This window comes from Astatotilapia calliptera, chromosome 17 (assembly GCF_900246225.1).
Source record: "Astatotilapia calliptera chromosome 17, fAstCal1.2, whole genome shotgun sequence".
Classification (NCBI taxonomy): domain Eukaryota; kingdom Metazoa; phylum Chordata; class Actinopteri; order Cichliformes; family Cichlidae; genus Astatotilapia; species Astatotilapia calliptera.
The window spans coordinates 20,242,675-20,255,804 of record NC_039318.1 but is presented as its reverse complement, the minus strand read 5'-3'; the positions used below and the strand labels follow the sequence as shown (position 1 = coordinate 20,255,804).

Sequence of the window (13,130 nt, the reverse complement as noted above, 5' to 3'; positions counted from 1 at the left end):
CTAACAGTAAACTCGCTGTGTTAGTTGGATGAGCAGCTCTCAACACATTCTCCACATTTTCAACAGTGGCGGCAGTGGCAGTGACACACGCATGCATTCAGCCACTGCATCCTTATGGCTGCCTTCTTTTCGAAGCAGTAACTTAATGATTGCCTGCATGTGGCATCTTTAAACTGTATCTACAAAAACATGGTTTATGCTCTCCCCAGAATGCTAGTTTTAGTTCAAACACTGGATTTATTCGAGCCCGCCGTGGGTTGCCTTGATAAATGTTCTCCCCGTTACATCTCGTTTGGAAATTTCCCCATAGCTGTTCGACAGTCGTGTCATGAGGACGTAAACGCAGACACAAAATCCTCACCGTGAGCGATTTGTCCAAACCTTGTGTTTGACATAAACAGCTGCTTGCTGTGTGTACGAGGAAAATAGAAGAGTCACACCTCGGTCTCTGCCCTACATTTTCCTCCCGCTGGCTTATTTTTGCCTGACTGTGCAGGTTTGTGTGCTGACTGAAAATGGCCCGTGACTGCGGTGTTTCAGCCCTACTCTCGTTTCCCTCCCTGCTTTCTTCACTGCAATTGTGTATACATTTACATTCGAGTCCAGTTGTGGTACTGTGTGAGAGTGTGAGCATGCAAGCACCTTGTAAAGTTTAATTTGCAGGTCTAAAGACATTGCAGTGTCAAAGTTAAACGTAGCTCAAATTTTGATTTAAAGTGATTTTTAGTAGCCTGATCAGTGAATTGCATTGACACTTCAAACTGAATCATGCCAAGGTTTCAGTCGCTGATTTCTTTATTTTACTTTTTGTCAGATTTACAGTTTTTTCCACTGATTTTAGATGGCTTCACTACTTTTTGATGAATCGTTCAAATATGATCATTTAAAAACTGCTGTAACATGTGTGTCACCTGAATGTTTCCATTTCCAGCCCACATTTGTCAGAAATGTCGAGATGCAAATAAAGGGAGCATAAATAAATGAGTCAGCGCTTTCTTTGGTGAATGAACGATAAAGCAGCTGTTCACAGATCACTCTGGGATTAATGAAGAGACAACCTTGCTTCTCCACGTTCCTGTCTTCGTTTCCTTGTTGTTCGCATGTGAGTGTGTGTCTGTGTGAGTGTGTGCTCATGCATCACTTTGTGTGCACGGTTCCTCCAGGCTCAAGTCATCAGCGTTGAAACAAACTAAAAAAAAAAAGTGTTCTCTTCCTCTCCGTTAGGATGTTTTCTCCTTAACATTCACTCAGCGTCTCCCAGTGTCGACAGGTGATGCCAGGCAGATGAAGAGAGAAAATGCTCTTTGTTGCTCCTTATGCTCATCTCTCTCTCTCTCTCTTTCTCCCCAGGCTGCTGTTTTGTCACGTTTTACACAAGGAAAGCTGCCCTTGAAGCTCAGAATGCACTGCATAACATAAAGACCTTAACAGGGGTGAGTGTGTGTCCTCATTCTCCTCTGCCTACTTTCCCCTCTAATCACACACTTACAGCGGTACCTCGAGGCAGCCCCGCCCGACCCCGCCCCACACCGACCTGTGTTGTGTGTGTGTGGGTGGGTATGAATACGCAAGTAACTGCCTCAGTGTGTTGCGCTGCTGCTACAGAGCATTTGTGAGTGACCGAGAGTGCGAGCAGGTGACTGTCAAGGTTAGTTCAAAAGTTTGGAGGGAGTCTATGTCCACTGGTTCTTTCCAAGCTTAAGTGTGAATGTCATAAAAGTCAAAAACCATTATTACCACCATAACAGCCACCGGGTCACCAGGGGACTGTCTGGAGTTAGAAAAGTTTCTAGAAAATAGAAAATGATCCATTTCAGACATTCGTTCAGTTTTTGTTGTTAAAAAGATTTTGGATGATCCAAAAAAGGAAACATTTCTAATGAAAGTAGGTGGACTTCAGCCTAAAACCCAAGCTCTATCTTTATCCTAGAAGGTTAGTCAGTGTAGCCTACCTAATAGAAGAACCACAGACCATCTTTTGATATGTACACAGATAGAGGCAAATAAGATCCCTGTGTTGCACCATCACTCAGCCGCAGACCGCAGAGCTGCATGTAAAAACCTCAGTATTTATCCTGTCGGCTCTGGGTGCAGACAGTAGTCCCGTGAGTTCACAGCAATCGAATGGACATAAGGTCTCCCGCCTCCTGCGCACTATCCTGAAATCACCTTTAAATAAACCAGATTGACTATTTCCAATATGGAGAACCTGTCAGAAGCAGACTGTAGCGCGCTGTGTGCCACATATGAAAGAGTGCAGCTGAGGACAGTGTCCCAACCTGAGTCTCCTGATGCTGTCTGGAATTAATTTGTGAAAAATGCTCGAGTCGTAGTACTACGTGCTTCATGTGTCACTCGCACACAGTCTCATGTTGATCTTTGGTGGCTTCTTCCACCTGTTACTGGTGCTGCTACCACCTACGATTAGACAGTGTGCTTTCACATTAAAAGTCCACAATAAGAGACCAGAGAGGTAGTGGAAGCACATATATATACTATCATTCCCTCAGCACTTCCCATGTACATATAGAAAATCTAGAAAATGTCTTTGTCCTGTATTTTACTGTATATAGTAGCCATTTGTACATCATACAAATTACTCTTTTATTTGACTTGAATCATCATTTTTAGCAGTTTTGGCTTTTTTTTTTTCTTATTTTTTGGTTTTATTTTCAAACATAACTCAAATGGACTTTTTCTACCTGAGCCATGTGCTGCTGTAACAAGTGGATTTCCACAGTGTGGGATTAATAATAATAATCCATACCCATCTATGTAATTCTCGATCATGACATGCAAGTTAAAGACTCATCTTTTAGACAGTTTTTAAGAGTTGCCTTTTACTTTTGTTTGTAATTTCTCTTTACACACTTTGCACATTGTGAAAAAGCGAAACAAAATTCAGAGGTTTCCAGTTTCGAACTTGTTGTGTAACGCGTATGTAGACAACAAAGACCACATCTGACCATCTACGAGCGCACTCATTGCCAAATGCAGTGGTCTGATTGGTCACATGTGTTTATTTCGATCCGTTCAAAAAGTAATAATAATAATAAATTCATCTTGTGATATTACATGGTTGATGTCAACGGCTGCGTTAAGAATCGGTGACTTTTAGAAATATTTTTACTGCACAAAATATTGATATAAATTTTTCACATGCTAACTTACCACATTTAACACTGTGCACTTCTGCACACAAGATGCATCCCATGTAATGTGGGTTTGCTCTCTGTTTGTCACTGATTAGAATGGCTGTAACAGACTAATGAGCCTGCTAGTCAGTTGGTGAGAGTGGGGCACCAACTGCTGATAACATATCAATGCGCTGACAACATCGAAATTGAGTGCCAGCAGGTGAGGAGACGTTTCCACTGAAATACAGACATTACAACTAGTTATTGCCAGTGATTTATAATTTATCGGCTTTTAGTGTAATGATATCATCTGCTGTTGTTTCGCAAAAACGTGTTGTCCAAATTTATTCCAAGCAAATGTTCACCAAAAGCTGACAATCACCCACTCGTCCCCACTTTATATTTTCATTACTGGCTTCGGCAGTCTGCAGGAGTTTGTGTTGTGTTTCCCTTTGCTTCTAGCCTGCACGCTCATCCTTGTGCAAAGATGATTAGAGAACAATCATCAAAACACGCTGCCACTAGCAGTCGAAAACACTTGCATGTTTATCTGCTTGCTGGCATCTGTTCCTGCTTTTCTGGACACCCGTGCATATGCCTGACTATAAAGGAGTGTGCTGGTGCTCCATTTTCCAATATTGTTCCCTCTTGTGGCCCAGGAGAGCAATAGAGGAAGTGGGCTGAAGCTTGCTCGCACTCTCACACTTTTAGCCCTGGGTGGATATTTAGAGGCCCCCAGATCCCTTCTGCTCAGGTTATTGGCTGCTTCCCCACCCCTCTCCTCGTCTGTGCCAGCTAACTGGAATCTCATCAGTTGAGCGCCTGCACGCTCTTACTTCTGTCGGTTGGATCAGTGGATAGCCCCCCTGGGCAGGACAGGGTGGATACTACGAATCCCACAAGAGCCGTACGTGGGATTTATGCTCCCGCTCCCAATTCAGAGTCAATCTTGTTGTTTTGCACAGAGTCACCGTGTTAATTGCTCGTGGAATAAGTATGTTAAATTTCGGCTGTTTCTCTGCACCGTGAGAGCTTGTCACTTATCCCTGGTTGGAGGTGTGAAACAGCCCAGGGGAGGACACATACTGCAGCAGTTTCAGGATTATAGGAACATGAAATCGCCTTCTTCTACACCATAACACCATCCCTCCCTCTGTTCTGTCTGGTCATCCCTCTTCCTCACTTGCTTCTCTCTCCTGCAGCATTCGTTTGGGCCTTTTTGATGTCAGGTAGCAGTAAATTTGGGTCTGTATTTGGTCTCTGAAGCAGAGTAAACAACACATTATCAGAGCGTCTTTAAAACGTCAGTACAAAACATTACACCTAAACTTGTAGAAAATGCATTTATTAACATTTAAATATGTCTATCTGGAAATTATGATGCCTCTGGTAGGTAATATCTGTCATATGGAAGCCGAGCAAGAATATAGTAAAACATTTCTTTATATTTAATTCTCTAAGCTTGAATGAATCGCATTTAGTTTAAATTAGGGTTAGGGTTGATATTTCCAATCAGGAGTATATTTGCTCGTCTCTATCAGCCCTCTATCACTTGCAGATAACATTTCTTTAGAGATGTTGTTCATGGCAAGGTTTTCTAACAGCCCAGAGGGAGCAATCAGCAGGAGGAGATTTTTAGGTTGGGTTTTTTTTGTGATAGTTAATTTCTCTTTGATTTAATGAGCGGTAGTTTTCTGAAACAGCTGAGTTCTTTGGCTCAATGAAAAGTTGGAACAGAGCAGAGTCATGAAATAAATAATAAATAAAGGAATAAAAATTAGTTTTAAGATGTGTTTTCAAAAACTGTAATACCATGGACAGGGAGGTGTGAACAAGCTCAGTTGCCCCTGGTTTTCAGTCCGGTTGTTTGGACTACCAGGAGCAGCTGGTCTATGGACCTCAGCAAACTTGAGGGAACATGGGGGGAGGCCAGGATGCGTAATGTTCTTGCAATGGCGAGTACCAGTTAGAAGACAAATCCCGACTAACTGCAGGCAAAAAAGGGAAACTTTACTAAGGCCAACACAGTGTGCATTACAATAGTCCAGACACATTGTGATAAAAGCATGAATGAGACATTCAAACCTTTTAAAAGATAAAGCTGATTTGATGGTGGATAAAAGCCTCAAGTGGTAAAAACTAGTGTTAATAACAGAATTCAGCTGCTTATTTAGTATAAAAATCATGCTCCAGTTTAACACCAAGGTTTCTCACTGTGGGTTTAGCACAAAGGGCCATGGTCTAAAAGACGAGCGGCACAGAGTCTGAACCCAGTGACCCCAGTGTTACTTACTCTAGATTCACTTTAAAAATCAGATGTGGTGGTTAAAAAAGTAACCTATATTTTAAGCAGTAATACGTAACAAATAAGCCATATTTTATTGGTTACATATTAAGGAGGGAAATCCCACTCTGCATATAGGTTTGGGTTATCATAGACTACCTGCATGCATTCTTATTTACCACTTCATTCTTTTTGCATCCAGAGGATTCACCCACTGCTGGCCTTTAGAAAGAATAAAGGTTTAATGCACTTATGCCCTGGCTTAGCTTTTCAAACCTGCAGGCTGCATTCATCTTTTATAAACAGTCTGTCTATAGTCCATCTGTGTTCTCTAGCAGGCTCTGACCATTCCTCAGTACTTCTGCTGGCTGGCAACTAAGTGACTGAAAGTATGAAATAAAATTTGAAATTAAATGTTTTTTTTACATCAACCTTGTAGAGGATTAAAGCAGTTTTTCTAACCCCAAATTGTGTATTTTAAGCTCTTCATGGCCCCAGATTTGGGTTAGGGCAGCCTATTTGTAGCCTCACAGGCAAGCCCCAGGACAAAACAACTCCACTGAGCCACCCGCTACTGCTTGTAGGGGTTGTAGCTTTGTGCCAAGTGCTGTAACAGAGTTTTTAAAAATGAAGCTGAAAGTTGTTTCTTTGAAACAAGAATCTGCGGAGCCCAGCGGTGAGATTTAAAAGGTTGCTCATAAGTGCTGGAAGTAAAGGAAAGTTTATTGTCATGTTTGTTCATGAAAAGCTTCTGGGAGCAACAAATATTAAAAATGTTAACCCATGTAAAAAAAAAAAAAAAAAGCAGGTGACACATATGCAATTAAACCCGCATCATGTTCATCATGTCAGAGGCGGACAACAACAGCTTATGCGATTGTCCTGTATTGATGGACGGATATGGTTTTAGATTTAATATACAGGGAAGAGGACCGAGGACACACTTGCAAAACACTAAATCAATAGCAGCATAATGACGGAGCATTGAGTGGTTTATGCTGGATTTTTTTTTGACTGGCTTCAACTCAGCTCAAAATGGGAAAAAAAGGGCCAAAAAATAAAATAAAATGAGAGTAAGGATCCAGTGGGAGGCAGAAATAAACAGATGATGAGGATGGCGGATTAATTGCTGAATGAGGCATGTCAAGACAAAAGGAGAGCAGACAGAGAGAGGGGGAAATTGAGCAGGAGGTTAGCAAAGGTGATGGGCAGATGGACAGGAAAAAGGTGGAGTAGAGCACTCCAGCACGCTCGAGGGCAAAGCAATAAACGGGGCGCAGTTAAAAACCAATACCTGCTTATTAACTTCCCCACTCTCCTGGCTTGTAAAAAGCCAGCAGAACAATGTTTGTATTGGCACTCATCCCCTCCCTCGCTCTATCTCTCCTTCCAAACCCAAGGCCCTAACAGGCAGAGATGCAATCAGAGTGGAAAGCTGGACGGGGGCCAGACTGGAGAAAAGGGCACCGGTATTGGCAGCCATGTTGGTTTAGGGCAAAAAAAACAGTTGAATGGCTGCCATTTTTTGCGAAAAGGGATAAGTGAAGGGGGTCTGTGGTTTTATGTGATGAATCTCTCCCTGCTCGGTTCTCACAGAGGTGATGGCGGTGGCGAGAGCAAAGCGGAGAGGTGTAGGCTTCCTCGCCAGTTGGAAAAAAAACAAGAGAGAAAGAAAAATGACAGCGCTGCTTGTTGCTTCTCTCCCGGCCCCATCTCCATCACTCCTCTGATGTCTCTCCTGAAGATTTGTCAGCGATCCGTCAGCGCACTCGTACCAAATGTATGCATATGTGATTGTATGCATGCAGAATGTGTATATTCATGTCAGCTCCAGACATGCCTGTCATATTTCAGCGATGAAGTAATGTTTCTAGAGAAGATACAGGTCACAACACGAACTGAGTGTCAGAACAATTTTTCTTTTCAGTTTTCACCTCAGTTGTATCAAAAGCAAGGTTATCATTTACTTTTTCTTTTGGTTGATTGCTTCCGTTTTGTTTAGTTCCAAGAAGATAGTGGCCAGCAAACAAGATTATATTTATGAGTGTAGCTCAGCTTGCAAGGTAAAGTGTCATTGCTGTTGATGCTGAATGATAAGGATTTCACTTTTCAACCACTTCTTGTGCAGCCTATGCAGAGAAATTTGGGTTATTTTTACACTTCAGATTTTGAAATTGTGAAACTGCTAAAATATACGCTGCTAGTGTGTATGCATTAGAGGCTGTGGTTTGTGGATTCTTACATCTTTTGAGCCAGGCTAGCTTTTCACCCCGTTTCTAGCCTGTATGCTAAGCTAAACGAAGTGGAAGCGAGCTAATGTTTCTTATTTAGCTATAAACTCAGTGTAATAAATAAATATAGCCAAATATAGTCCCACTCTAGTGTTTAAAGCCTTGACTTTTCATTATGGATGTCTCCAATTTGGATTATTGGAGCCAGTGGTGACCATATGTGACAAATAATGGTGGTTAGTATGGTTGCATTGCAAATATACCAGCTAATTGATGCTCAAATTAGAATTTTGCTTACAAAAACTAGAGTGTAGGTGTCTTGAATGGTTCGTTAATACATTAGACCTCACTATAAGCCATATTGTGTGTCAGATTAAAAAGCCCTGAAAGGCAGAAACCTTATAAGTTTCAGTCATTATTCAGACACACAGAGGCTTGTTGAGCACCAATGGTGTCAAATTTAGATGCAGTGGCATCATTTACTGCCATCATTTTTTAACGTGAAGGGTTAAGGTTTTGAAAAGGGAGCATGCCGTCCCATGCCACACTCTTTTCTGAGATCCTAACCAAGTATTTTCTGTGAAAAGAAAAAGAGGGTGAAAGAGCAAAACATAAAGCTTACAAACAGGAAGCGGCAAGTGTTGTCACAACTGATGTGTTAAGGCACGAACGCCTAAAGATCCAAAGTTGTGCTCAGATCAGAAGCTGATGGCTCAGCTGATAATCACCTTCACAACAAGTTGGCAAATCATATAAAAGTCACTCTGTTTCACCTGCTATAGCGTGCCTACAGCTGTTGCTGCCTCTGCAAGCTGCTTTGCAACCCATCCCCAGCCCAGTTCTTCCTTTTAACTGCGTTTCTGAGTAAACATTAAATCTGCCGTAATTGTGCTTACTTTGCTCTTAATGAGGGGATCTTCCACATCTAGCTTATCGTGTATATACAGCTTAAAGATTCAGATCTGTCCTAGATGATGCAGTTCATATGGTTACTTTGAATTTGATCTTCAAAAACGAATAAATTCTGAAGATGTGACACTTGCTGTGTGGCGCAGGTAGAGGGCTTTTCTACACCCAGTTGTTTCATTACAACCTTCGGGCTGTTGTTTTGTGTGTGGACATCCATCCTCACACCCGTCATCTTTCAAACAATGGAATTTGTGACCGTTCATGAATCCAACCATTCATGCTTTCACAGTCAATAAAACTGCGTTCAGTTTGACTATTCAACCTCAGTAATAGCAGTGTCGCTAGGCAGCACGGCACATAAATCAGCAGGTGGATTAATCTATAAAAAAGTAAAGAGAAAAATAAAAAACAAAAAATAATGAGTTGTCTGCATGGCACACACACGTAGAGCCTTTTCGGCGAGGACAGATAGGCACGACTGTTTCTCTAAAACAACAGCTTTCACTAGAGTTGTTTCTAATGACGCGCTAATGAAGCTCGGGGGGGGTGGAGACAAAGTGTGTGCGTCTGTCTGCGTGTGCGTGTGTTGCCTGGAGAGCCATGTGTTCATCTCTCCAACTCTAATAGCACTGGAGAGGGCTAAATATGCTTTTTCTTCTCTCTCGCGCACACACAGACACACACAGAAAACCCTACCATAACCCATCTATCGTCGAAAAACATGCCCTGTACCCCTGGAGCGATGTAAAGCCATAAGACCCAACCCCTGCTGCATGGACTGATCCACACCCCTGCATGACTCTTGAGCACACACACAAGCTCTACACTTTCATGTGCTCGCAAGCATATGCCCCAGCACAGCCTGAGTTTATTGCATTATTTTTTTTCTCCCCCTTTCACCTTTTTTTAATGCCCCCCTCCTGGTCCTCTTCACGCTAACACGACGGCGAGACGCGTACACGAACAACAACAACACACGGCGAGTTAAAGCCTGTCAGCCTGCCTGTCAGACAAGGTTGTTTTAGATTTTCCACTAAATTGAACTCTTTCATTAGTGGCTGACAGATGTCTAAATGCCCAGTGTCTCCCCCCTCCTATTTCCACCCTTGACGCCCGCCGAGTGGGCCCCAGGGCTGCTGCTCCCCATCTGAAGCTGGGGTTGGAGGAAAGAGGGTGGATGGAGAGATGGAAGGAGGGGAGGGATGGTAGCTAATCTAGGACGTGTCCTCTGGAGCGCCCTCCAGCTCAGAGAAGTTCAGTCTTTTTATCCTTGGTTTTCTTTTCTCACTCCCTCCACCTCTTGCCCTCTCTCCATCCATCCCTCGCTCACTTTCTGTCTTTCTTTTGTCCTGTTGAGTCTCTCACTCCATCTCTGTCCCTCTCCATCGCTCCTTTTTCTTTGTGAAAAAGGATGAAAAAGCCCTTTGATTCACAGTTTCTCTCAAGGATATTTCTTTCTGACAGTAAGACGGAAGGGAGGGGAGGGAGGCAAGGGAGAGGAAGGTTGATTAGGGTGTTGGCTAGGATGGTGTGGAGGGGGTTGGGGTGGGGGTGGGGGGGGGCATCAGACGCGATCAGTCAAGCCCAGTCCTCCATGTGGGCGGATCAGAGCGTTTGTTGAGCACCAAGCTTGATAAGAAATGTGGGGCTCATTAAAAGCTACCATCGTACTGAGACCACACACACACATGCAGGTCCCCACTTCCCTTACCTTTCCGCTGGTGAGATAATTAGTGATGCTCCACTGCCAGAGCACAAGCACAAGGTTGTGTGTGTTCGCACATCAAAGGCCCCTCATCAAAGTAAGTGTGATCTGGAGCAAGGTTAAGGTTTAAAAGCAGCAATTTACAGTCCAGAGACAAAAGCCATTTAATCGGTCATTTATTATTATTTCAAGTTGGCGGACAAAGCTGCAGACAGAACCGCTGACTGTAAGTGATAATGTGCACTATCAGTTTGAATGATGTGAATGAATATGATTCTTTCATGCACAAGGCCTGGCGGTCTTGAGACTCTCACTGTTCCTGTCTTTGAAGGGAATTCGTGAGCTCGCTTTGAAACAATCGAAGATTCTGGTTGCTTTCTCGCTGCAGGCCTAAGTGTTTACTGCGGCTCATTTTTTCCTCACGACAGTTGCATTTAAATGTAAAATAAAGTGCTGTGCAAAAGTCTCGAACCGCCCCGCATATCTTTTAAATCTTGCATCCAGAGGAATGGTGGCTTTTTATGTTTAAGTCACTTAATACTGACTCCTGAATCATTTAAGCATAAAAAAGGAGTCTACCTCGAGGGAAGAACCAGTATTGTGTCTTCTTTAGATGAATCTATGAAAAATGCTTAAACAGTTTCACAGGAATCGCTTGTTGGTTGCCCCAAAAAGTGATTCCTAAGCCTCTACTAGCCGAAGAAAGATTGTTGCCATGGTGTGTTTCCTTTCACATTTTGAGGAAACTTAAAATAAACAAAGAACAGATAATCAGTATGTAAAAGTCATGTCCTTAAGAAACTGTAAAAAAAATCCAACAAAGACCTGACACAGGACGGGCGAGAAGCATCTGGACACTCTAATCCATCCATCATTTATCCGTTTACTGTTCACTGAAGCCTCATCAGAAATGGGCTCAGTCAAGAAGCCATTCTTAAGGAGGGGAAACTTGGAGAAAAGGGCGAGGTATGCCAAATTACACAAGAACTGGACTGAAAATCAGTGGCAACAGGTCTGATGGAGCGATGAATGCAAATTTGAAATTTTTGCTTCAAATCATCATCATCAAGCTTCCCAGAGAGAGTTCAGACTTCTGCACAAATCTGTAAATACATTTAAAAATCTTTAGGATTTGGAAATTATTTTGAGTGTGACCATTCTTTTCCATTATTGTTCTTGTCTTTTAACAGTAAGTCCGGCTTTGTGGATGTCTTTCTATACATTTAAAACAGCAAAAACAGTATTTATGCTCTAGTAATATATTAATTTCATGTTAATATGACGTAGAAGCATGCAAATGAAGGACTACCAAAACAGTGAATTCATTTTAAGTTCAGATCAGATTGCAGTGGCCGTCTCAGCGCACTATATTGTTGGATAAAGACCCTACAACAGCATAGACAGATAGAAACCCAATGAGCCAATGCGGGGATTAAAAAAAAACATCTCTTTTAACAGAAGGAGACCTCTGGCAGAACCAGGCTCAGGGAGGGCCGCCATCTGCTATGACCGGGGGGTGAAGGGAAAGAAAAGAGAAAAGAAGAGCATGAGACAACAAATACCAAACAGGACAAAGACAGATTTTAGGAAATCCTAATAGTGTAGACTATGTTTTAAATAACAACTTTTGTATTTGGTCAATCTTACTCCCAGTTAGAAATGAATGATTGGCCCATATCTGCAGTGCTCTCTTGGCCACATTTGGCCTTTGGTGACAGGGCTGACTTGGAGTGAGCCTAGCATCCTCAGCTAAGCGACAAGTCCAAGTTCTATCAGCTGAATGTCTGATGCATTGTGACATTTTGTCCACATCTGACCCAATCAACATTTGCCAGCTCTGTAACTGAGCAACTGCTAAAAGTGGCCCAGTTAGAACCAAATGGTTCTGCTGTCAGGGCTGGGTATGACACTGTGTTTATCACAAGTCTTATAACTTATAGCTTATATGTGGAGCCCCAGAGTGAAGCCCCCACAACAGTCACATTGGAGCATGAAAAAAATACAAGTTTGTGCTGGAGGGAGTGCAGCGAGGTCGCTGCGGGTTGCTTCCATGTCTTCTGGTCATGCCCTAAGCTGAAGACCTTTTTAAACAAATGGTGGTGGATGTGCTCGGAGTAACACTTCTCCTTTAGTACCATGTACGTTGGGAAAATTCCTGAGGATATAAATAAAAGAGACTCATACTTACTGAAAATAATTATGGTTGCATGCAAAAAGGTAATTACTAAATGTTGGTTGCAGACAAGCCCCCCCACACGGAAACTGGTCATAGACATTATTAACATAATCCATCATATGGAATTGATTACCTTCTCACTGCAGCTGCAGAAGGAGAAAGGAGAGAGACTTTGGGAAAGATGGGATGGTTATACCTTAAAAGACTAGAAGCTGATACCTGTGCGATGCAGAGGACTAGCCGTGATTGTGTTTGAATGGAACATGCACCTGTGTAATATGTAATATGTGTAAGTAAAACAAGGCGATGTGTAGTTTGGAATATGTGAACATATGTGAATGTGTTAGTTTCCCTTGCCCTCTTTAGTTCTGTATGTAAAGTAAGATGAAAATCAATAAAGAGAAAGTATTAAAAAAAGAAAGAAAAAAGTTTAACCAAACGTCATTGAAAGACAAACAAGTTTATTGCCTAATCTGCATGTTTTAGACATTCACTGGGTTTTTCTGATTCTGATTTTAACTTTGGTTTATAGTGGAAGGTTTCCCCATCTAATGAGGAGTTGTGGGATTTAGAAAATATCACTAAACTTGGAGTTTGTTTACAGCCTGTAGAAATCATCGGAGCATTTCAGTCACTTTGCGTGTGAAACTGGGATGTAGCCTCCAGGTCTGCAAAGGGAAACCATTGC

General features: G+C 42.3%; 1 protein-coding gene across 24 annotated transcripts in view; it reads left to right on the top strand.

Annotated features, from left to right (window-relative positions):
* The window catches only part of LOC113009826 (CUGBP Elav-like family member 2), a 236,879-nt gene that overhangs the window by 159,205 nt on the left and 64,544 nt on the right, over positions 1–13,130 (top strand). For all 24 annotated transcript variants that reach the window (XM_026148402.1, XM_026148410.1, XM_026148403.1 and 21 more), the window contains one exon: positions 1,351–1,433. In XM_026148402.1, coding sequence (XP_026004187.1) covers positions 1,351–1,433 — 83 coding nt within the window. The remainder of the gene's footprint in view (positions 1–1,350; positions 1,434–13,130) is intronic.